Source organism: Microcaecilia unicolor, chromosome 10 (genome assembly GCF_901765095.1).
Source record: "Microcaecilia unicolor chromosome 10, aMicUni1.1, whole genome shotgun sequence".
In the NCBI taxonomy this organism is placed as follows: Eukaryota; Metazoa; Chordata; class Amphibia; order Gymnophiona; family Siphonopidae; genus Microcaecilia; species Microcaecilia unicolor.
The window spans coordinates 181,798,912-181,825,317 of NC_044040.1; the positions used below are offsets into that span (position 1 = coordinate 181,798,912).

At 42.6% G+C, this 26,406-nt stretch overlaps 1 protein-coding gene across 2 annotated transcripts; it reads left to right on the forward strand.

Annotated features, from left to right (window-relative positions):
* The first annotated feature begins 1,210 nt into the window (after positions 1-1,210).
* On the forward strand, positions 1,211-26,406 carry LOC115478976 (arylacetamide deacetylase-like). 2 transcript variants are annotated; one of them, XM_030216669.1, is made up of 6 exons: positions 1,211-1,429; positions 1,553-1,644; positions 10,533-10,755; positions 14,046-14,115; positions 18,363-18,534; positions 25,426-26,406. In XM_030216669.1, exons 2-6 carry the CDS (start codon positions 1,606-1,608, stop codon positions 26,032-26,034), a joined length of 1,113 nt encoding a protein of 370 aa, XP_030072529.1. In that variant the 5' UTR covers positions 1,211-1,429; positions 1,553-1,605; the 3' UTR covers positions 26,035-26,406. The 2 variants fall into 2 exon arrangements, with proteins under 2 accessions (XP_030072529.1, XP_030072528.1); XM_030216668.1 differs by lacking the exon at positions 1,211-1,429 and having other exon boundaries at positions 1,436-1,644.

Consider the following 26,406-nt stretch of genomic DNA (forward strand, 5'->3'; position numbering starts at 1 on the left):
ACTTCACTGGCTTCCGATCAGGTACCGCATACAGTTCAAGCTTCTCCTCCTAACCTACAAATGCACTCGATCTGCAGCCCCTCCCTACCTCTCTACCCTCATCTCCCCTTACGTTCCTACCCATAACCTCCGCTCTCAAGACAAATCCCTCCTTTCAGTACCCTTCTCCACCACCGCCAACTCCAGGCTCCGCCCTTTCTGCCTCGCCTCACCCCATGCATGGAATAATCTCCCTGAGCCCATACGCCAGGTCCCTTTCCTGCCCATCTTCAAATCCCTGCTAAAAGCCCATCTCTTCAATGTCGCCTTTGGCACCTAACCACTACTCAAGAAATCTAGACTACCCCAACTTGTCATTTCGTCCTGTAGATTGTAAGCTCCTTTGAGCAGGGACTGCCCCTTTTTTTGTTAAATTGTACAGCGCTGCGTAACCCTAGTAGCGCTATAGAAATGTCAAGTAGTAGTAGTAGTAGTAATACAGACTATAAACTGGACGAGGCAGAAGTGCAACAAGTACCAACAAACCAGGGACCTTAGACGATACAAAGGCAAAGCAGAGAGTTTCCAAATGGCTAATAAGCCCAGCAGCAGCTGAGAGTTACTGCAGCAATCACCAGGCAGCTACGGGTGCTGTGCAGGCTCAAACAAGACAAGCAAGTCTGGCAGGCTGGAAGATCCGGACTGGACTGGGCTGAAGTCTGGAACGGGAAACAGCACACAGACAATCCAATGCAGCCACCAGGTCTGGCCACCAGGAGGTGAGATGACTGAGAGCCTGAAACCTGCACACGACCGTGACACATTTTAAAGAACAGTGTTTAAATTGTATCTATATATGTTGTATTTGGGTCATTTATGCATGTTCTTGTCACCTATATATTGTAGAGGGCAACTCAAACTGCTACCAAAACTGTCTGAATTGTAATAGCTCCACAGAGAGGCTGATTCCTAAGGAGAGTATCATCCCAAATTTACAGGCTTAAATTCCTTCTAAACTTTTGTCTCAAAAGCATTTATTTGGAGCATACTATTTACCCTGTAAACTACTATGCAAGATCATAACTGTATTACTTGCAATCAACATTACACACACCCACACAAAAAAGAATGCAAAGCATAGTTCCACCCCCCCCCCCCCCCCCGACTACTGTACAATCCCTTGTGGTCTAGTGGTGCAATGTTTATTTTTAACATTGCAGTTAACTGCTGGTAGGGCAAAGTCCTGTCATACGCAGTCATCTTGTTGAGCAACTAAATCCATGCTAAGATCTTTGCAATTAAAGTATGCATTAGATTGGCACAGTGAAAGCAGATAAATGTTTTATTTAAACTTGAAAAATGTGGGAGAGTAGCCATCTACAGTGTACTATGGTAATCAAATACTTAGGCAGAGATTCAAACACGAATGCAGATTAACTTTGCCCTCTGGGTAAGTGCTGATATGTAACCATTACTCAGTGTGAATTTTTCATTCTCCTCTGCCTAGGAAGGAGTGCATAGTGAAGCATGGCACCTATATTACTCTGCTTTCTGATTCTCTCTGTTTTGGTAGCCTACTATATTTATAGACCATTGCCTGAAAATGTTGAGGAGGGCTGGAAAGTGATGATTGCGGATTTTTTTTTAAGAAGTCTTGGGCATCTGGTAAGTTTCATTTTATATTTCCTTACACTGTTGAAGCTGTATGCTAACTGATCTTTCTGGTCTTCCATTGGTAACTTGCTACATGGTTGAGTCCTCAGATTTGTACAGACAGGGCTTTATTTCTGAAAAATGAATGAAATCAAAACTCAAACAGTTGACTGATTTGTAAATCATCTGAAGATTTAGGAGCCCTTTTACTACTCCAGGGTTTGTGTGCGGGAAATTGGCCATACCGCCAGGCTCCTAAATAGGAGGCAGTAAGGGCTCCAGCAGCAATTGGACACATGGCAATATTTAAATTACTGCATGGTCATTTACTTTCCCTTAAAAAAAAACACCATTTACTTCTGGCGGTAAAAGGTGGCCTCGGTGCACACCAATCCCATGTGCTGACACTACCGCAAGTCATCTTTTACTGGCACTTGGTAAAATGAGCCCTTAATTTTGTACAATATGAAATGTTATCATTGAATAATCTAGACCTTGTCTGCTGGATTCTATATATCGCACCTACCATGCCATGCCTAAATCTAAGCGTATTCCATAACAATTATGCAAGTATTTATTTTAAGCAGGTATCAAACATAAATTTCCTTTAAAAATATTTATTGTGCATATTCAACTGTGATAGTTATATTGGGCTGCAGAAAAAAAAGCTTGCTTTAAAAGCATTTTAAAAATTTGCATAATCCATGCAATCAAGCTGCAATAATAGAAATGTAGAGGCCTGTGAAATCTCTCATTTTCAATCCGAATGTATTAGCTTTTTTTCTTTAATGGATGGTTCACCTAATCTTTATCTGTTGGAGTGAAAATCAGAGACAAGTGAGAATGTATACTATAGAACAGATTTGATATACAAACAATGGGGGAGAGGGGGAGATACATTTTATAACATACACTTATGGGAAATGGTCCAAAAGTACCTGCTATATGCTTAGTTTATAAAGGTAATAACAACACAACATGATCAATTTAAACAATCTTGTCAGCATGCACTTTTATAGGAATATAATTGTCCATATGGTTGATAAGAACTATTTTCTGAGCACCAAACCAACTTTACATGAGGAAACATTGTAGACAATTCCTCAACCGATAAAAATATATATATATATGCACAAGTCTTAAATTCATTTTGATAACTTTAGTTTTTAGTTCACGCTAAACACTAGAGACGATCATAGGCATATATGGGAGTCTCTGGCATTTAGCGTATACTAATTTTTAGCATGTGCTAGTACACTTTGCAAAAGGACCCTTTTGTTTTTCTCTATGTACTGGCCTTAAAAGGCACCCTGGGTAAGTAAGGTGCCATGTGAAAACAAAATATATAAGTAGGTTGAGGTGGGGTGAGGCAGCAGCATGTTGATTCTGGGAGGAAGCCAGTTCAATTGATTGAAAACCTATTCAGGCAACTGGCCAACAGGAACTAGAAGACTGAATAGAAAAGGAGTGAAAGCACAGATGCTAGCAGATAGGAACACAGAATGTCATGGTGCAATAAACCAGGGTGTAATAAGTCCTGGATTTGGCTGTATATTTTATTACCATCAGGAGAAATGACTCAAAATGTCGTTGTCTTGTGGATGAAGAGCAAAAAAGCTATTTCTAGGGGGAAGAATGAATCACACACAAAAACATTTGCACAGTTTAAAAAAAAAAAAAAAAGGATCACTGTACCTAGGCCACACACACACAAAAAAAGGATAAATACATTGCGATGAGGCACCCTTTTTGCTTTTCACTTTTCAAAAATATATAATTAATGAGCTGCTTTGCATATTGTTGCAATTGACTTTGAATCTGAATAAAATGTAATGCATAGTGAACGATGAGCAAAGTAGGAAATCGGGAATTACTTTTGCAAATGGTGTTTTGCATGTAAAAACGCATGAAAACCCACCACAGTTTGGAGTTTATCACACATGTTTTGCACATGGAAGCCCCATTTGCAGAGGTTTCCATGGCTTGTAGCAGAATGGAGAGTCAGAGTGTGTATATCTAAGAAAGAAAAGGAAACCTTAGTACATAAGAACATAAGAATTCAATTGCCATACTGAGTCAAACTGAAGGTCCATCTAACCCAGTATCCTCCTTCCAACAGTGGCCAATCCAGACCAGAAGTACCTGGCAGAATCCCAATGAGTAGGAAGATTCAATGCTGCCATAAGAACATACTGATTCAGACTGAAGGTCCATCTAACCCTTCTAACCCATCTTTTGTCAATTAGTTCCCTGAACTTAACTATACACTGAGTGAAAAAAATATTTTTTTCTTATTTGTTTTAAAAGTATTACCATGTAACCTCATGGAGTGTCCCCTAGTCTGTACTTATTGAAAGAGTAAACAATCGATTCACATTTACCCGCTCTACTCCACTCAGCATTTTGAAGACATGTATCATACTCCTATCACCCATAGAAATAAAAGGCAACACTTCTTATTTCATTCAAGAGACTACATTTTTACAAGCTCCTTTGTCTGTCAGTATATCCCCTGTGCTACTACTGATTGACCCCTGATGAAGGTTTTTTTAAAAACCGAAACACGGACCGTGTTGGGTCCTCAATAAAGTTTTTTGGAGCATCTCACCCCTGATCCTGGCTTGATCTCTTGAAACTGTGTTTCCACTTGCTTCTCTCTTGTGTCATACTCTATCAGCCATCTCCTCTCCAAGCTGAAGATCCCTAACCTCTTAGGCCTTTCTTCATATGAGAGTCATTCCATACCTTTAATCATTCTGATCAATCTTCTGTGAACATATTGTAATTCTACTGTAGCTTTTTCTGAATTTAGGCAACCAAAACTACACACAATACTCAATGTAAGGTCGCACCACGGAGCAATACAGAGCCATTATAGTACTCATTGTTGTATTTTCTATTCCTTTCTTAATAATTCCTAACATTCTGTTTGTCAAGTTCTGATCGTGCACAATCTCAAAAAAGGAGCCAACAGAAGGAGGGATAGTAAATTGATAATAAGCAAGCAGTTTTAATCCACCCTATGCACTTAGATGGGTCTTTCTCACATGCTAAGGCCATTTTTACCGCTGGGGTAAAGTGCTAGAATTTTCTATTTTTTGGTATTAATGGCCACACTGTAATTTTTGTTATTTGTGCATGGCCATTAAAACAGATTAGTGCATGAGCCCTTACTGCCACCTATTTTGTAGGCCGTAAGGGCTCATGCGCTAATCACATGTTAATTGGCTAGCATGCACCAATGTACATGCGCTAACTGATTAACACAGAACATGCCCACTTTCTGCCCCAGACTTGCCCCACCGCAAAAAAATAAATGTTAGGCGTGGAATGCCTCAACATACCCCATAGTCAGGGCCGTGCCAAGGGTCTGTGGCGCCCCCCTGCAGGAGATCAGTTGGCATCCCCCCCCCCACAGACAAACAGTTGGCGTGCACGCCCCGTGAAAATGATCGCTGCCCTCCCGCTCCCATGTCCCAACTGCCTGCCCTCTTCTCCCCCCCAAAATCCCTTTTAAATTTACCTCCGTCCGGCAGCAAAGGCGCAGCGTCAGTGAAGGAGGCGACGCTCCCGAAGTCTCTACTAGTCTTCCCTTCGCTCAATGTCCCACCTTCTTCTGATGTCATTTCCTTGACATCAGAAGAAGGAGGAACACTGAGCGAAGGGAAGGCTAGTAGAGACGTCGGGAGCGCCGCCTCCTTCACTGACGCTGCGCCTTCGCTGCTGGACGGAGGTAAATTTCAAAGGGATCTTGTTGGGGGGGAGAAGAGGGCGGGCAGTTGGGACGCGGGAGTGCAAAGTAAGCATGGCGCGGCGGGGCACCCCCCAGAGGACGGCGCCCTCCTGCCGTGCTTACCTCGCTTACCGTGTTGGCACGGCCCTGCCCATAGTACACCATTTTTTGCTGCGATAAGCTTTATAAAAGGGTCCTTAAATTCATAAATACCATGTAAAACAAAGAAGAAACACTTCATAATAACTCACATTAAGAGAAAATTCCCAAGTGCAACTCAGGATAAATTATCAGAGCTGCATGTTCCCATCTACCCAGGTCAAGTACATAAAAACATAAAAATAGCTATATTAGGTCAGATCAATGGTCCATCGAACCCAGTATCTGGCTTCCAACAGTGGCCAATCCAGGTCACAAGTACCTGGCAGAAACCCAATTAATAGCAACATTACATGCTACCTGTCCCAGGGACAAGCAGTGGCTTCCCCCATGTCCATCTCAAGGACCTTTCCATAGCGAGTTCCAGAGCTTAAATATTTCCTCCTATTTGTTTTTAAAGTATTTCCACGTAATTTCATTGAGTGTCCCATGGTCTTTGCCCTTTTGAAAGAATGTAAAATCGATTCACTTCTACCTGCTCTACACCACTCAGGATTTTATAGACCCTAATCATATTTCCACTCAGCCATCTCTTTTCCAAGCTGAAGAGCCTAACCTCTTTAGTCTTTCCTCATGTGGGAGAAGTTCCATCCCCTTTATCATTTTGCTCGCTCTTCTTTGAACCTTTTCTAATTACGCTATATCTTTTTTTGAGATACAGAAACCAGAATTGAACGCACCACTCAAGGTGAGGTCACACCATGGAGCAATACAGAGGCGTTATAATATTCTTGGTCTTGTTTTTTATCCCTTTCCTAATAATTCATTAATATCCTATTTGCTTTTTTGGCTGCTGCCACACACTGGGCAGAAAAGTTTAGCGTATTATCTACAATGACAAATAGATCTTTTTCTTGAGTGCTGATTCCTGAGATGGACCTTAGCATCTGGAAACTATGATTCGGATTATTCTTCCCAATGTGCATCACTTTGCATTTCTTCACATTAAATTTCATCTGCCATTTTGATGCCTAGTCTTCCAGTTTCCTAAGGTCTTTCTGCAATTTTTCACAATCTGCATGTGTTTTGACAACTTTGAAAAGTTTTGTGTTATCTGTAAATTTAATCACCTCACCATTGTTCCATTTTCCAGATCATTTATAAATAGGTTAAATTGCACTGGTACCAGTGGAGATCACTGCAGCACTCCATTATTCAACCTCTTCCATTCAGAAAAATGGCCATTTAACCCTACCCTCTGTTTTCTGCCAATAACCAATTTCTAATCCATAGAAGGACATTGCCTCCTTTCCCATGACTTTTTAATGTTGTCAGGAGTCTCTCATGAGCAGTGCTTTTTTTGTGCCGGTACGTGCCAGTACAGCGTACCGGCACGTTTTTTTCTAGGCTACCCGCCCTTAGCTCCCAGCCCTGCTTTCTGTTCCTGCCACCCGCGACATGGAAACAGGAAACTACATCATAGGAAGGCGGGACACTGAGAGGGAACAAAAGGAAGGCAGGAGGAGGCAAGCCTGGTCCTCTCACTAACGCCGGCGCTGCGACTTCACGTGGAGGCCTGGGGCAAGTTACTGGATGGGAAGAGAGGGCAGGGGAGAGAGCAGAGTTTCTGGACATGGATGGATGGAGGGAAGGGCAGGAGAAATGCTGGACATGGATGGAGTGGAGGGAAGACATGAAGGAGATGCACATGGATGGAGGGGAGAGAGGAGAAATGCTGGACATGGATGGAGTGGAGGGCAGGGTAGAGAGGTGAAATGTTGGAGGGAATGAAAGAGATGCACACGGTTGGAGGGGAAGGGAGAGAGGAGAAATACTGGACATGGATGGAAGGGAGGGAAGACAGAGGAGGAGATGCACATGGATTTAGGGGAGAGAGGAGAAATTTTGGACATGGATGGAGGGGAGGGAAGAGAGAAGAAGTGAGATGAACATGGATGGAGGAGAGGAAAGAGGAGAAATGCTGGACATGGATAGAGGAGGAGAGGAAAAATGCTGGACGTGATGGAGAGAGGAAGGAGATGCATACTGATAAGGTGAGGGAAAGGGACAAGAGGAGAAAATCTGCACATGGATGATAGGCAAAAGCTGGATCCACTCTATACCTCCTCCAGTCAAGTCCGCAGAGGACCCAGCTTTTACCTATGTATGTAGGGCGATAAATGAAAGAGGAAAGTAAAGAAATAAATGGAAAGGAAGCCCTGGAAACGGGGTTAAGGGGTCAGATAAAGAACTTCAGAATCAGAGACTGGGACCAACATGTTCAGAAAAACAGTCACCAGACAACAAAGGTAGAAAAAAAATCATTTTATTTTCATGTTAGTGTTTGGAAGATGTCCAATTTGAGAATTTACATCTGCTGTTTTATTTTGCACTGGGTATACTAGAGCTGTAACAGCTTATAGAAATTATTTATAATGAAAATTTTTTTTGCTCTTATACTGGTATAGTGTTTTTAATGATATTGCTTATATGCGCCACGGCTGATATAATGGGGCGTGGCTACTGTGGGTGTGGCTACCATAGGGGGGGGTGGAGTTATAGATGGTGACCCCACCCATAATGAGTACCCGTACCTTTTTTCCTACGAAAAAAGCACTGCTCATGAGGAACTTTGTCAAAGCTTTCTGAAAATCCAGATACACTACATCAACCAGCTCTACCTTATCCACATGTTTATTTATGCCTTCAAAGAAATTAAGCAAATTGGTGAGGCAAGACTTCCCTTGGTTGAACCCATACTGACTCTGACCCATTAAATCATGTTTGTCTATGTGTTCAATAATTTTATTCTTTATAATAGTTTCCATTATTTTTCCCTGCACTGAAGTAAGACTTACCGATCTGTAATTTCTCGGATCACCCTTGGAAACCTTTTTAAAAAAAGTTATATTGGCCACCCTCCAATCTTCAGGTAGTACGGACAATTTTAACGACAGGTTACAGATCACTAACTAAACCAAAGGAGTGGAGAAAGCCAACCACAACATTCAGGGTGACTAAAAGTTTATTCTGCCAATCAAATATTGCAATATAATTTGTACTCTGATAACACAGAGGGGCATAATCGAACGCAAACACCTATCTCCATGGGCGTTTATCTCCGAGAACGGGTCCGTGAAGGGGCGGACCGAACCGTATTTTTGAACAAAATAGACGTCCATGTTTTATTCGACAATTTGTGAGCTGTGCATTTTTGTTTTTCAGCGATAATGGAAAATGAAAGCGCCCAGCTCAAAAACGAATAAATCCAAGGCATTTGTTCGTGGGAGGGGTCAGGTTTCGTAGTGCACTGGTCCCCCTCACATGCCAGGACACCAACCGGGCACCCTAGGGGGCACTTTTACAAAAACATAAAAAAGGTAAAAGAGCTCCCAGGTGCATAGCACCCTTCCCTTGTGTGTTGAGCCCCCCAAATCCCCCTCAAAACCCACTGCCCACAAGTCTACACCATTACTATAACCCTAAGGGGTGAAGGGGGGCACCTACATGTGGGTACAGTGGGTTTGGGGGGGTTGGACGACTAAACATTAAGCAGCACAATTGTAACAGGTAGAGGGGGGATGGGCCTGAGGCCACCTGCCTGAAGTCCACTGCACCCCCTAATAACTGCTCCAGGGACCTGCATACTGCTGCCAGGGAGGTGGGTATGACATTTGAGGGTGAAAATAAAAAGTTGTGAAACATCATTTTTTGTGGTGGGAGGGGGTTAGTGACCACTGGGGGAGTAAGGGGAGGACATCCCCGATTCCCTCTGGTGGTAATCTGGTCATTTAGGGCACTTTTTGAGGCCTTATTCGTGAAAAAACAGGGTCCAGGAAAAGTGCCCTAAATTCTAACTACAAATGCATACTTTTTTTCCATTATCGGCGAAAGGCGCCCATCTCTGTTCAGGTGATAACCATGCCCCAGTCCCGCCTTCACCACGCCTCCGACACGCCCCCGTCAACTTTGTATGCTTCCGCGATGGAGTGCAGTTGAAAACGTTCAAGTTCGGCTTTCGATTATACCGCGTTATTCGTTTTTGTGAGATAAACGTCCATCTCCCAATTTAGGTCGGAACTTGGGCGTTTTTCTCGTTCGATTATAAGCAGGACAGTGTCCCATTGATTGTCCTCCATCCACCAGGTCTCTGAGATGCCTATTATATCTTCATCTTCATTTAGTGCTATATACTCCAACTCTCCCATCTTATTTTTTAAGCTTCTAGCATTTTGTATATAGACACTTCAAATTGTATTCTTTCCTAGCATCTACAAGTTGCTTTGAAGTTGACGGGGATAATTTGCATCTTTTACTCTGTTTTCCCATTAAACACTCCTAGCTTTCTTTCACCATTATTGAAACCTCTCTATTGGGATTCTTTAAAGATCCTGTTTCAATAGTATTCTTTGAGGATACTCCACACCGAACCATGCGCTCCTGGGCGACTGTTGGCTCCCCCACCCCATTTTAGTTTAAAAGCAGCTCTATCTCCTTTTTAAAAGTTAGCACCAGCAGCCTGGTTCCATCCCAGTTAAGGTGGAGGCCTGCTTACTATGACTCTCACCTGTTGTCTCTGCACCTGCCAGCCAGTGCAGGCTTTTACAAGATCTCTTGATGAAGCCGTTTGTTGAAACGGGTCCTGTCGAGATCACAAGCACAATGAAGAGTTTGTCCTGCTTCTTTAAAAAATTGTTTTTGTATGGAACTGAATAATACAAGTGATTAATGTTTGAGTGTATGTTCTCAGGCAGATTTTTTTTCAGCCAGTGATTGAAGTTGACTTACTGAAGCAGCAGCAAGTTAGCTCTTGGTGAAAGAGAGCAGTAAGTTGCTCAGCTGAGTATTTCTGAGTTTTTTTCTTCACATTCTACATTTTTGAGTGAGCATTTGTTTCCACAGTTTGTAGTTGTGTGTAACACAAACACACAGACATACTGGTATTTACATTGCTTATTTATGAGTGTTCTTGGTGCCAAAATATTGACACCCTCCTTATAGAATTATCTTCCATATGTAAAATCTGTTTTTGAATTCACAGTTTTTAAAATTCTTTTTGTGTTATTAGGGAAGTCTATCTGAACTACTTGGACTGAGTCACTACATGGAAATCATGAATCTTTACACAGATTTAAAATTCACACCACCAACATCAGATGAAAACATCAAAGTGACTGACACAACTTTTAATAAAGTCCCAGTTCGTCTATATGTTCCAAAGAAAAAGTCAAATAAATTGAGAAGAGCAGTGATTTTCATTCATGGTGGTGGCTGGTGTATAGGAAGCCCAGGTGGGTATCAGAATTATATTTTCATTTATATGTATTTTGTTCTGCTCAACATGTTCTAGACAGATTAGAAAATACTCCAAACCACATGTGATGGTCTTGACCGGCAATCTAAAGTTTTGGTTAGAGGTACAAAACACCATCAAAGATATTACTGGTATTACTCTGCAGTACATCTAGTAGTGCTATAGAAATGATAAGTAGTAGTAGTAACTCCTATTCACTTGTTCAGTACCCATGCCTGTTTTATCATTCCCACCTTAAGTAATTCCCTTATCCCTTATTTGTCTTGTTTGTCTGTCCTGATTAGATTGTAAACTATCGAGAGGGACTATCTCTTATATGTTTAAGTGTACAGTGCTGTGTACGTCTAGTAGCACTATAGAAATAATAAGTAGTAGCAGTAGTAGTTATTGTCAGTTCTGATGCTGGGATGTCTGGCTCCAAGCATCCAGTTTAATTTGATTCAGTGTTTGCTGTTGCCTCTAAACATTGGAATATAAGTTCCACACCCTTCTCCTATCAATTTTCTGTAATATTATGGAAAACGTAACTTCTGAATTGTATGAAAAACAATCACCTTTTAGAAAATGTGGTCTCCTGGTTTTTCTTTTTTCGGTACATGAAGTTTTAATTTGTGTTGTGTTTCTTCGTTTCTTTTTTTTTTCACCACTGTATTACCTTTAATAGACAACTTCACATGTGAGAAGGAGGAAAAGATTTCAGTTACTCAGTTGTCTTATTAATATTTAAGGCAAACTGAAATGACCATCATCAGTCACAAAAACCTCCACTACTTATAGAGGGTCCTTTACTAAGGAGCACATGTTTTTAGATTGCACTTATTAAAATACTCCCTTATTTTTCTTCTCATTTATAATAATGATGGAGTTGCTTGCAGCTGACAATTTTATCATTATTATAAATGAGAAGAAAAAAATAAGTGAAGCGAATTAAAATGATTAAATTATATAAGTAAGGGAGGTTTTTATGACTGATGATAATCATTTCAGTTTGCCTTAAATATAAATAAGGCAGCTGAGTAACTGAAGACTCTTCTTCCGCCCCAGAAGTGAAATGGTCTGTTATGGGTAATATAGTGGTAAAAAAAAGAAAAGAAGACATATTTATGATTGTGGCTTATGTTCAACAATAAGTCATCTTGCCTGTATAAGGGCCTCTTTTATCAAGCCGCTCTAGTGGTCCCTGGTGTGGTGATGCCGACAAAGCTCATTCACTTGATTGGGCTTTGTCGGCATTGCCGAGCAGAAACCCCTAGTGCGGTTTGATAAAAGAGACCCTAAGTGTATTCTTCTTATTTTGCTTTTTCTTTTCCCTTGTGATAATATCAGAAGGGGTAAATATTTGGTGCACTTCAGTGGGGGTAAAATGGTGGTAGAGGGAGGGAAGGTTAGGGTGTTTTCATTTTTGTTTTGTCTTCTTTACTGATGGGGGGAGTGGGAGTATAGTACAGATCCTTCATCTTTGGACGACATTGCTCTGGTGGTCTTTTGTTTTCACTGTAAAAGGTATGATACTATACTTATTCCTACTCCTTGTATTCTTTTCTGTGAAAAGCTGCAATAAAATGCTTAGGCCCAAAATAACATTCATAATAAAACTGGCAGCACAGACAAAGTTTCTTACTGATAGCAATCATTAAACTAAAAGGGGAAATCAGTGAATGACTAGAATGGCCTTTAATTGCTTTTGGTCCTCAGTGTAACTGGGAAGAGATTCCAAAGTGGGCCAACCTTTGAAAAGGCTGAGGGGCCCTTTTACTAAGGTGAGGGAGGGCTAACGCGTGGGTAGAGTGTGCCAAATCAGCACTACCATCGGGCTAGTGTGTGCACCTGGTGGTAATTCTGAGTTTGGCGCGCGATGAATCCTGCAGTACACAATCATTTTCTATTTTCTACTGCGGGGGCATTCCCGGCGGTAATCAACAGTTGGCGTGTGCTGCATGGTTATCGCATGGGTAGCACGTGAGCCCTAACCGCTAGGTCAATGGGTGGTGGTAAGGGCTCAGGCTGTAAACAGGCACATGCTAGTTTTAATTTCAGTACATGCCCATTTCCCGGCCCATTAAAAAAAGCCCCTTTTCCCAGCGCATGCCCAAAAGAGGCGCCAACACTACTGTAGGCCAATTTTTACCACAGCTTAGTAAAAGGACCCTATAACTGATAATCTACATAATCTATGGCATATACATTTTATTATTAGGGTCCTGTTTACTAAGCTGCGCTAGAGACACCCTTAGGAATATATAGGTATCTCTAACATTTAGCGCATACTAAAAATGCTTAGCGCACCTTAGTAACAGAGCTCTTAGATTTTTAAGACAAATAAGATTTCCAGATTTTAGGAGTTTGTAGAATAGCTAATTTTGTTTTGTAAAATCACACTTATTTCAATATGCAATCTTTTTTTGGAGGAGGGAGGCAGTTTATGAGTACTGACAGAACTGGTAAACTCAGTTTTACACTGGTGACCAGAATACAAACAAAACAAAACTGTCAATAAGTCCCCCGTTTTTAAAAATCATATTAGAAAGGCAAATGAGAGAACTGTTTCATATCCAGAATGTGTTATTCCCTGAAAAAAACCTGAGGTATGAAATCATGGCAGATCTAGAATGGAACAAATGAACTGGAAGAATGGACTGAAAGCTCATTAAGGTTAGAAAATGAACTATATTGCTGGATCCAAATCTAGACTGTATGTTGAGTGCAATTCTCTAGGAAAAGTGTCTGGACATGGTAGGGGAATGGATTGATTAGTAGCAGATATGATTCTGTGTGGACAACTGCAGGGTAACGCACACAGGCTACAAAAATGTAAATTGAGTCTGTATTTAGAGATTAGACAAATGATCATGATCTTTGGTGATGCAACCTGATTTTCTTAATCAAATTGATTTGATCTGCGACCACAGTTCTATAACTTCCATCTAACATAAATGCTTGATTTAAGGACAGAATCTGTGTTGATTTTATTTAGCCCCTTGCTAAGTATAATGAAGGTTAAAAAACAAGAGACCCATGGGCTGGAATGGATGACTACACTTTTGGCATGTACTGAATTTCTCCCTTACAATGTCTAACATGAGGCCAAAAAAAATGACTAAAGAGTAGCACTGTTATTGCAGTTATATAACCACTAGACCACTCTTCCACTTCCAGTCAGGGTATTGAAATTAGGGTAATGTGTATACATTTTAGGATGAAGTGATATTTAAGTGAGTTTGTTAATGCTGCAGTCAGAAGCACACTCAGCTGCGGTTTTCATTTCAGCTATGAAGGGCTATGATCGCCTATCAAGATGGACTGTAGAGAGGCTTAATGCCATTGTCGTATCAGTTGAGTAAGAACATTTATTTTAACAGTACTATTTATGAAAGTTGTTTAAGAAATTTGGTGTCTGTTAAGGGGTCCTTTTACTAATGTGCACTGAAAAATGGCCTGCGGTAGTGTAGGCGCATGTTTTGGGCGTGCACAGATCCCTTTTTCCACGTGCCTGCAAAAAAATGCCTTTTTAAAGCTTTTTTGCCTAAAATGGTGTGCGGCAAAATAAAAATTGGCATGCGTCCATTTTGGGTCTGAGACCTTACCGCCAGCCATTGACTTAGCGGTAAGATCTCATGCGTTAACTGGGCTGTAATGACCTACATGTGTCAAATGCCACTTTGTAGCGAACACGTGCCAGAAAAAAAAAAAAATTTGGGATGCGCGCATCGGACATGCTCCAAAAATGAAATTACTGCAAGAGCCACATGGTAGCTGGGTGGTAACTCCAAACTTGTGTATGTTGAGCCCGCATAGATGCTTACGCGACTTAGTAAAAGGGTCCTTAAATGTCATTTTATGAATATATTTAATTGTAACCATGCTAACTCGACATTAGTTGATATTATGCGATATATAATCAAGAAAAAGCCACATACACAATCATGTGCATGGATTTTAGGCAGCTCATTCAGTTTAGGGCAATGAAATTAGGGTAAGTTCCAGGACCATAGTTGACCTACACAACAAGCGAGAAAATGTTATAAATGGGGCTCATAAATAGGCGCCGGCAAAAAGCGCTATTCTATAAAGGGCACACATCCTTTATAGAATAGCGTTTAGTGTTGATTCCCATGCCCAACTCTGGGCGCCAGATTTACACCTGCTGACACCTGGTGTAAATCCCAGTGTCCAAGTTGGTCATGGATATCCATTATTCTGTAACACTGCACACAACGTTTCACCTCCTATGGCCACATCCACTTCTGGGTTATGTGCTATGGAATTTAGACACTCAGCATTATAGAATAGCATGCAGCCAGATGTGTGCGCAAATCCCACTTGGTGCCAATTAATGTCAATAATTGGTTGTTAGCATCTAATTATTGATGGTTAACAGCTTGTTAGTCAATTAAGCTGCATGCGCATCCCAGAAGCTTGCCTAGATTTGGGCACCCACATCTGGGCACTACATATAGAATCCAGAGGCAAGGATGTAATTTTATAAGGAGCGGGAAGCCTCTAGAGTCCTGTAGCATGTCATGCCTAAGAGTCTTGTGATTGTTTACTTCCTGGTTGCTGCACTTCCTTTTTATAGCCCTAGATGGGGTGCTGACAGATGACCTCACTTCCTGGCTACTGATATATAAGGAAGTGCTCTACACGCCTCCAATGTTTCGGCAACAGGCTTCTACACTTGTGCCATTCCATTGTTCATTACCTGGCCAGTTCCTGCTTCCAGCCATATTTGTTTCTGCTTCCAGCCCTGCTTGTTCCAGTCTTCCAGTCTTGCCTGTTCCAGTCCTGCAGCCCTGCTTATTCCTATCTCCAGCCTTGCTATTCCAGCTACTCCCTTGCCTCAACTCGATCGGGCCAGCCCCCAAGGGCTCTTTTAGGAGCCAACCTCAAGGATCTCTTAAAAGCCAACCTTTAGACAAACCATGTTATGTTCCAGCCAATCTGCTAGGCACTGCCTAGTCCTACACTTCTGCCTGTCTGAGTCAAGTCCTGCCTTCTCCAGATCCCGGACTCTGCCAGGCAGTCCCAACAGCAACCATCAACAAGGGCCTTCACAGTACTTACGCCGCACAGGCAGAGACAACCTTGTCACGGTCCAACGACTCACCTTCCCTAACCGTGACAGTTTGCTAAAGCCATGAGCTCAGCTGACAAGCTGCCTCTTTAATTCCTCCAGGATCTAGCCCAAGTGGTCCAACAACCGCAGGCTCAGTTACAACAACTGATGGGAACCCTTCAGGGAGTGTGTGAGCAGCTGACGGCAATGCCCAGTGGTGCCCAATCCTCTAGGGCCTGCCCCAGCATCTCCAACTCTGACTCCACCAGTGCTCCAGTTTCAAGTCACAGTGCTGCCACACTTTGATCGAGACCTCAAGGCCTTCTGGGGTTTTATTAATCAGTGTTTGATGAACCTCAAACTGCAGCCTGACAGCTTTCCAACAGACTGCATCAAGGTCACCTTCATCATCTCTCTCCTTTCTGGGCAGGTGCTGGCCTGTGCATCACCTCTGTGGGAGCAGGGTCACCTGATTATGTCCATGCATGGCAGACTTCCTCACTCATTTCCTGTGGGTGTTCGATGAGCCACAGTGCTTCTCCTTAGTGGCGTCTGAGCTACTGCACCTTAAACAAGGAACACTGACCATGGGCCGGTAAGCCGTGTGGTTCCAGACCCTGGTTTCAAAATTTCAGTGGAAACAAGAAGCCCAAGTAGCATTATTTTGGCAGGGTCTTGCTAGATGCATTAAGGATGAGCTTCTGGGATGGGACCTGCTGCCCAATCTGGACAACCTTATATCCCTCTCCATTAGGATTGATGTCCATTTACAGGACAGGGCCACAGAACAGGGCGATCTGGGCTGGCACATACATTTGGCACCCCAGTTTCAGAAGCCAATATTACCACAGGCTCCCCCCACCGTGGCCTCCCTGTTGGAGCCGGTTCCAATGCATGTGGGGCATTCTTGACTCTCTGAGGAGGAAAAGCAATACCGCAGAGCCCAAGACCTCTGCTTATATGTTTATGTTTATTTATGTTTATTTGTTATTTGATAAACCGTCTTTACAGCAAAAGGTCAAAGTGGTGTACAAAAATTAAAATGAATTAGTAAGAATAAGTACTACAAAATGGTAAAAGAAAAGAGGCCAATCAAACAAGAGCTAAACACATACTTAAAAAATGAATAATAGCAATTCACTGTGCGATGCGTCAGTAGCAGGATCTTTCTGCCCAGAAAATTAATTTGAAGAAACACTGAAGGCAAGTCTGAAAAGATGAGCTTTGAGAAGGGATTTAAACATTAGAAGGGATAAAGGGGACCTAAGTACAGGGGGGAGATCATTCCATAGTTTAGATGCAAGGAAGAAGAAGAAGACTGAAGAGTGAGTGGATTCATAATGGGCGAGCTTTGGGGAGGGAAGAACCAGCCTGTGAACATCAAGGGACAGAAGGGAATGAGAAGGTGTGTAGTAGTTTACAAGAGTTGAAAGACAGGAAGGAATGTCAGAATGTAGGACCTTATGTATAATGACTAGGATGCTAAACCATGACCTGAAAGCAATAGGTAGCCAGTGCAATTGGAGAAAAAGTGGAGTGATATGATCAAATTTCTTGGCGCGGAAGAGAAGGCAAGCAAATTATTCAGATTATTCTAAAGTTACTAGACATCTTGGAGAAAACGGTAACAGTATTTATTCTCTTTAAATGCTTGTAGTGTGAAGGAGGGAAGTGGGAAGGCAAGATGGCGTCACGAATGGATTTGTGTTTGGCAGTTCTGCAGCTGTGCTGATTTGCTTCTTAAGAATCACTTTGCTTACTTAAAGATGGTTAAAATAAAGGGTTAACAGAGAATTTACCCTGCAGAGAAACCCTCTGATCTCTGGGGCCTGATGGATGCCCACGTTTTGACTCCCTCACATCGCTGTCCAGTCAACACTACAGCAGGGGAGAAGGAATCATCCCTGGGTGAGCTGCACATCATACTGAGCTCTAGCAGCCAATCCTCTCTCCTGCAGTGCTTGACATGGATAATCAGCACTATCTCTAATTCAGCAGTTGGAGGACGTGCGAGCTGCCCTGGTACAGATACCAGTGGAGGCGTTGTCTCACTACTGTAGAAGTTTCATAGCACTGCAATTTTCCCATTATATCCCATGGATCTGAACACAATACTTGTTTGAGGGAGTTTTTAAAAAAGACAGTGTGGATGTCCCACGTTGACTTTTTGTACTTAGCTCTTGCTGATGTTGATCTTTCGGAATGGTGCACGCATTTCCTCTGCTTCTTGCTATAGGGGTCTGACATAATTAATATGATTTTGCATGTCCAAAATAGATGGTGAGGCTTGTTTATGCTTATGTTTATTTAAACTTGATATACTGCTGTTACTTCAAGCAAGATCAAAGCGGTTTACAATAATACAATAAAAAATTAAAAATATAATAATAAAAAACAATATAACACCATTAATAGATAGGAAAAATAATTACATTCAATCAAAAGAAATATATATTGCAGCAGGAGGCCAATAACGTGATCAAAGCTTAATGTTCCATTGAATAACCTGCAACATATTTTTTCTTCCCAAGCTATAGATTAGCACCTAAACATCATTTCCCAGTACCGTTTGAAGATTCATATGCTGTAGTGAAGTTCTTCCTGCAAAAAGAAGTTCTTATTGAGTATGGTGTGGATCCCAACAGAATTTGTATTGCAGGAGACAGCGCTGGAGGGAACTTAGCGGCAGCTGTAACACAACAGGTAAAAGTGCATCTGCTTTTGTTCAGGTTGTTTTTAACTTGTGAATGCCAGATGGTGATAATGAAGTTTGCCATACATGAATTGCTTTATCTTTTCCAGGAAGATATCTCATTGTACATGGAATACACTGTTCCCTCTAAGTTGAGCAGGAGTCCTCCACCTACATTCCTGCCAGTGTGTGTGTGTTTGGGGGGGGGGGGGGGTGTTGTTTCACTGTCACAATTTCAATAGTGAGACAGGCAAGCTCTGCGGGATTTTAGGGAACCTTCCTGTCTGTAGCAATTGAAAACACAATATCGAAACACCACCCCCTACTGGCAGCAGTGCAGTTGGAGGACTCCTGCTCAGCTTAGAGGGAACAGTGAGGCGCAGCAAGTGTGTAATTGAAATATTAGACACCTTCGTTATAGTTAGTGTGACCATATAATTCCACATCTGGGAAAGCAAGCTGTGCCAGTTCTGGTTTTACCCCATTCCATGGAAGGAGATGTTCTGATTTTTCCTCTTGAATTCTCCATGAAAGGCAGGACTCCATCTCCCTGCTTGCAATAGACTAAAAATGGCTCAGCTTGTCTCCCTGGATATGGATATGGTCATTCAGGGTTCTAATGTGGTTAGTTGAAGTTTTCAAAGTTTTGAAATTTCACTTGAGGCACCATAATATGCGTTTGGTGCCATAAAGTTTGAATTGACATATTTTTCCAATTCAGGAATGACCTGAGTGAAGTGAATGTAGCTTGATATTAGACAATAATATATTCCTCCCTCCCCCACTTAGTTATACATAATTCAGTAACTTTTCATCAGAAAGATGAAGAACAGTGCCCCCAACATTTTATTAAATCTTCTCAAGATTTGTGTCCATTGATTAGGACAAATCACTGCCCATATCAATTAAATCAGCTCTTTGCAGGTTAGCAAGACTACAAATTATTGTTGTAAATCATTGCGTGAGAGAGATTTGGAAACAATGGAGGTAGCCCTGCTAATATGATATTATATATTGCATTACATTTTACACTTATAGAGCAATTTCTTTCTTAAATATGAAGACAAACTGGTTGATATTCAGCCCGTATTAGGCAGTGTTTTTAAAATGCTACCTGGCAGAAGCTGAATTAGACTTGGATATTCAGTCCTGGACCTTATCCATGTACCGAAACCAAACAGAAAAAGGAAAACAAGGTCATCACAAAATAGATAGCACAACAAAACACGGATTAACAAAACAGAGCCAAAAATAAATTAAAATTAATGTCAGGGTTTACATAACTTATTATAATATACCAACAAAGTTAAAGTAGAGGTGGCCCATGGGTTTCTGCAGCAAGGAAGAAGGGGCACTAGAGGTCAACCAATGGTAATTTATTCAACCTTCATAAGGGAGAACAATCCCACTATGGCAACCAATATCAATCTGACAGATGTCATGATCCACCAGAGAGTAATGCATTCAAACAAACATAGGAACCAACTTTTCAGAATTATTGGGGGTGCTAAGCCAAATGACAATAACCCCTCCCTGGTCATGTACAAGGAATTCTTTCAATACTGGGGTGCTCAAGCACCCATAGCACCCACAGAACTGGCTCCTATGCAAACAAAGGTGACTCGACACAGATCCGTGTTTCGGCATGAATGCCTGCTTCAGGTATCACCAGATCTGCCAGCTTTTCCTGGCTTTCTGCAAACACTTGTTTCTTAGGGCAGCTTCTACTCTACGTCTCCCCCTTCAACATACAGGCTATTTTACATCTCCTGGGGCTTGTTTTTCACCTGCAGAGCTACTTCTCCACTTTTTAAGTCTTCTCTATCTCTCTTCAAGAGATTATAGCACAATACAGTCCCATTCCTGGACCTCATGTCTCTATAGTACTACTACTACTACTACTACTACTATTTAGCATTTCTATAGCGCTACAAGGCGTACGCAGCGCTGCACAAACATAGAAGAAAGACAGTCCCTGCTCAAAGAGCTTACAATCTAAGTAGCAATAATATGTAAGCCTGCCTCTAACATTAGGGCTTGCAGATCCAGAATGGTGTTGCTTAGATTGCAAGTGTTCGTGCTTATTGCTTTCCAGTTATATTTCATTGGCTTTCTTATCTTCTATAGAGATTTTGCCTAGTCTTTTCTTCTATTTTGTTGCTGAAAAGTGAGCTGGTAAGATGGTTTAAATTATTATTTTCCCCTCTGCTGTCATGCTTTTGCTGTGGGTGACATCTTGAACATACCTGCTTCCATGTTCCACCTCATTCTCTTCTTTAAAATCTAACTATATATATATATATATCTATATATCTATATATATATCTATATATCTATATATATATCTATATATATATTTATTTGTTACATTTGTACCCCGCACTTTCCCACTCATAGCAGGTTCAATGTGGCTTACATAGTAATAGAATTACAAAGTATAATGCAGAGAAAAACAGGCTAAGATTAGCGGAGTAATGGAGATGTGTGGATAGGTAATATTATAAGGGAGAGGGGGTAGAGGAGGTAGGAGGTGGTGTTAGTATTAGGTTAGATTGATATAATCAGGGATAGGGATATTGTATGAATTTCTCACTTAGGATCCTCCTTTCTGCTACCAAAAGATGTAGGCCACCATTACAGTACAGCCTTTTGCTTTTCCAAGTGTTGCCTTAGCCTCCAACGTATCTAAAACCTTCCTGACACCAGGTTCTGAGTCACTTATTGAAGTTCTCTGTATAATGTAGCCCTTCCTCTTGCTTTCCATAGACTTCTGAAAAAGCTACAGTACTTGCCAAAGGCATTTAGCTCTTCCCCGAAATTCTGGAAATCTCTTTGTGTAACAAAGGTGATGTTTATGGCCGGGTCTTTTGTCTCCAGGTGGATCAGAGCATCAGTTTTGGAATCTTTACTTTCTTCTAATTGCACTCAGTATTTGATTTATATTCTCTGCTATCTGAGGATTCTGGAAGGCATAGCATCTTGTTTGGACACTTGGGCGATGAGGGGAGAGAGAGGTAGTTATCAATGTGGACTACCATTAATATGTGTTATTTTATTATTTATCTGGGCTATTAATAACCAAGTCTCATTGCATAAAATGGGATGTGTGCTAAAGTAACACAAGTTGTAGTAAAATAATCCATCTTATCCATAGCCAATGTGGATAATGGCACCCCTTAGACTGATTCTAGAGGTTGCAGCTGCTATTTTATGTCTGAAGCTGGTGTGGACAGGAATGACTGAGTTTTTGCCTGGCCTGCTGCTCCCCCCCAAGACTAGTAGGAACTTTAAGCTAGACCAGAGGGGCGTACAGTGGGTGGGTGAGGATAGATCTTTTCAGGAGGGGGGTTGCTCTTGAGGGGGAAATCCTAGAAGGGATCCGCTCTTGGGGATGTTGGAGAGGGATGAAAGCTATTGTGGGGGGAGGGGGGACTCAGGAGGCGAGAGAAATAGGCTAATCAGGCTGCTACCCAGAAGTTATGTAAGCTCTGGTGATAGTCAGTGCTGGTGCCCTGGTAGCTAACCGGGCAAAGGCAGGACCACTGTTCTCTCTAAGCTAAGCAGGAATCCTCTAATTGCATTGTTACCTAGTTAATTGCTTTGAATATCGACCTCATTAATGTTTGTTAGATTTTGTGTGGTTGATGATAACTGGTATGATTATTATAGATTTTATATGTTCATATTTTATCCTGCCTTGTGCCCTTCTATAGGCTAGGCAATGCAGGGCATGAATTAATTAAATAAATATTGTAAGTAAGATTATAAGTTATAAAAGCAGTGGAGGCAGTGCATGAGAATCTCTTATGCATATTCATTATGGTTATTCTGAAAACCAGAATGGCTGGTGGGTGGGGGTACTCCAGGAATGTTCTTAGAGCTGCTGTGGTAAAGAACCATATAGGGAGATTGGTTGGGCCAATTGGTTCTTATCTGCCCTCATCTGTTATATTCCTACATATGTGGTAGAGTGAGAAGAATTAGTAATTAACATTATGAGTGCATGTTAGCACAGTGGTTTATTTTTTGCTTCATACTCAGATAATAACCTGCACCCAAGCCTCTTGCAATTCCAAAGTTATGGGAAGGGCCACAAAATCAAGTCCTTCCTGCAAAATGCCCTGTTTCCCAAAGAATCACTAAGGAGGGCCAGACCAGGGGCAGCAGTGACTGCCCTGTGTCTCTCTTGTCTGTTGTGATCCTGGCTGCGCTCTGCTTTAAGCTGCATCCATCCCTATCTGCTTCTGGATCTAGACTGTCATGCTTTAAACTACTCGCTTCAAAGTGCAACACTTACATATAAACATAAGAACAGGCAGTGGTTTGCTGGTAAATATTTAACAACAGGCTCTCTCCACGGTCCCCCTCTGTGCCCCCCCCCGGTCCTCCTCTGCGCCCCCTCCCGGTTCCCCTCTGCGCCCCCCCCCCCCCAAAATTGCAGAGCTGGCTATGGCTGGGGAGAGAGCCTGGGGTGGGGTGGCAATGCATTCCTCCATGAAAAAAAATTAAATGATCCCAGGTTCCAATCTAATTCATGTTTAATGTGCGATAAAATGCCGTAAATAAATATAAACTTTTAATGTTGAGCACATGATTCTCAAAGTGAACATATTCCAAACACTATAATGAAAATAAAATGTTTTTTTTTCTACCTTTGTTGTCTGGTGACTGTTTTTCTGATCATGCTGGCCCAGTATCCGATTCTGCTGCTATCTGTCCTCTTAACTCCGTTTCCAGGGCTTCCTTTCCTTTTCTTTCATTTCCTCCTTTCTTCTTCATTTCTGGTCCTCAGCTTCTGCCTATTTTCTTCATCCATGTGCAGTTTTTCTCCTCTCTTCCTTTTACCTCATCTCATCTCCTTCTTCTCTCCCCTCCATCCATGTCCAGCATTTCTTCTCTCTCCCCTCCTCTCCCGCACCCATGTCCAGCAGTGACCCTCCTTTCCCCTGCCCTGCATGCACCCATGTCCAGCAGTGATCCTCCTCTCCCCTGCCCTGCTTGATGCACCCATGTCCAGCATTGACCCTCCTTTCCCCTGTCCTCTATCCACCCATGTCCAGCAGTGACCCTCCTCTCCCCTGCCCTGCATGCACCCATGTCCAGCAGTGACCCTCCTTTCCCCTGTTCTCCATCCACCCATGTCCTGCAGTGACCCTCCTTTCCCCTGTCCTCCATCCACCCATGTCCAGCAGTGACCCTCTTCTCCCCTGCCCTGCATGCACCCATGTCCAGCAGTGACCCTCCTTTCCCCTGTTCTCCATCCACCCATGTCCAGCAGTGACCCTCCTTTCCCCTGTCCTCCATCCACCCATGTCCAGCAGTGACCCTCCTCTCCCCTGCCCTGCATGCACCCATGTCCAGCAGTGACCCTCCTTTCCCCTGTCCTCCATCCACCCATGTCCAGCAGTGACCCTCCTTTCCCCTGTCCTCCATCCACCCATGTCCAGCAGTGACCCTCCTCTCCCCTGCCCTGCATGCACCCATTTCCAGCGCAACCCTTAGTTCTCTCCCCTCCATCCACCCATGCCCTTCTCTCCCCTGCCACCCCTCCCGAAATTTTCACCGGCGACTTCTCCCTCCTTCCCTCCGGATCCGTCCCGTACCTCGCCGACCTGACTCTTCTAATTCTTCGGCGGGGCAGGCAGTCTTGCCTGCCCGCTACCAGCGCTGACTCTCCCCTGCCGGTTCACGTTTCAGTAGAAGTCTCGCGAGGCCGCCTCTGGAAGTCTCGGCAGCCATTTTTAAAGCGCAAACAGGCAGGGGAGAGTCAGCGCTGGTAGCGGGCAGGCAAGAGTGCCTGCCCCGCCGAAGAATTAGAAGAGTCAGGTGACGGTCGGTTACAGTGAGGGTCCGGATCGGGCGGGCGGGAGGAGAGCCGGCTCGCAGTAGGAAACAACCGGCTCGCAAGTCGGTACAAAATATAACAACTGGCTCTTGCGAGCCGGTGCGAGCCGGCTCCAGCACACCACTGAGAACAGGCATACTGGGTCAGACTTCCATCTAGCCCAGTATCCTGCTTCCAACAGTGGCCAATCCAGGTCACATGCACCTGACAGAATCCCAAAAAGTAGCAAGATTCTATGCTACCAATCCCAGGGATAAGTAGTGGCTTTCCCCATGTTTACCTTAATAGCAGTTTATGGACTTTTCCTCCAGGAATTTGTCCAAACCTTTTTAAAACCCAGATATGTTAACTTCTGTGGCCACAATGAGTTAACTATTCATTGAGTGAAAAAATAATTCCTCTACTTGTTTTAAAAATATGACCATATAGCTTCATGGAGTGTCCCTTAGTCTTTTAACTTTTTGAAAGAGTAAATAATCGATTCACACTTACCCGTTCTACTGCCTAAAAGCAGAAGGGAAGGAGATGCTGCTTAAAGAACAGCAGTGCCATTGACTCTGTTGCAGACAAGTGGGATGGGGGGGGGGGGGTGTGAAGGGATGGAGGAGTAAGGGGATGGGGGCAAAGAGCAAGTGAGTGGATAGGGAAGGAAGAAGAGTGTGTGCAAGTGAGAGGCTGGAAGGGCAAGAAGAGCAAGTGAGTAAGGGAATAGAGGCAACTGGAGAATGAGTGAGTGGATGGGGAGAAAGAATATGTGAGTAAATGGGGATGAGGGAAGCATGAGTGAGCAGATGGGGCATGGGAGAGAAAGCAAGTAAGGGTATAGAAGCAACAGAAGAATGAGAGAATCAATGGGAAGCAAGAGTGAGTGAGGAGACTGAAGGTGTTTTACGGTGTTAGTGAGAGGACTGGAGGAGGCAGGCGTTAGTGAGGAGATCAGAGGAGCTCTCCTGGCTATTTAAATTGTTTTGAATATTGAACCCTCTGTTCTTTCTAGGGTTCTTGCCATGAATTATAACCCCTAACTTTTCATTTATCAACTTCTCGATTTTTGCAGCTACAAGATGATGCTGAAGTTGATATCAGACCTAAGATACAAGCATTGATATACCCTGCACTTCAGCCTCTTGATCTGGACACTCCTTCCTATCGAGACAATGGTCACATGCCTATTCTATCCAAATCATTGATGGTCAGGTTCTGGAGTGAATACTTTACTTCAGACAAGTCTTTGTTTAATGCCATGTCTTCCAATTCACTTAAGCTTACTGAATCAAGCCAATTATTCCCATTTTTATACTGGCCTGCCCTTTTGCCAGAAAAGATGAAAAAAACTCACACTTACAGTCATAGCTTACAATCTAGAATGTCAGAGTTTGCAAAGAAATATCCAGGAATCTTGGACCCAAGAGCGGCGCCATTGCTGGTGGATGATGCTAAGCTGTCCAGACTGCCTCAGACATATATTCTTACATGTATGTACGATGTCCTCAGAGATGATGGTGTCATATATGCACAGAGACTTAGGAAAGCAGGAGTTGAAGTCACACACGATCAGTATGATACATTCCATGGTGTTATGATGTTCGTTGCATTTCCAACTGATCTGTCCATAGGACACACAATGACAGATAGGTATCTGAAATGGCTGAATGAGAAGCTGTGAATAAAGTCAGTATAGTGCTCCTTTGAGCTACCTGCTAATTAAAGGTGGTAGGAAGTTCAAGGTGTCTATTTTGTATTTGATGTCTTCTTTCTTTTGAGATTTATATTACTTCTTGAAATATGTATGTAAGAAATATCATATGCAGGGAAAAAAAGAATGTTTTTCTCATCAATGGCCCTGCCCAAATTACGGGGCCCTTTTACTAAGGTGTGGGAGGGCTAACACGTGGGTAGTATGCACCAAATCGGCACTACTGCTGGGTTAGCTTGTGTACCCGGCAGTATTTCCGAGTTTGGCGCACACCAAATCCTGTGGTTGAAAATAATTTTCTACCGTGGGGAGGAGGGGGGGGGGTGTTCCCAGTTGGCGTGC

Coding starts and splice junctions, on each gene's coding strand:
- LOC115478976 (XM_030216668.1), top strand. CDS start 1,507: ATGGCACCTATATTACTCTGCTTTCTGATTCTCTCTGTTTTGGTAGCC. Junction 1,645..10,532: donor TAAGAAGTCTTGGGCATCTG/GTAAGTTTCATT, acceptor TTGTGTTATTAG/GGAAGTCTATCTGAACTACT. Junction 10,756..14,045: donor CTGGTGTATAGGAAGCCCAG/GTGGGTATCAGA, acceptor TTTTCATTTCAG/CTATGAAGGGCTATGATCGC.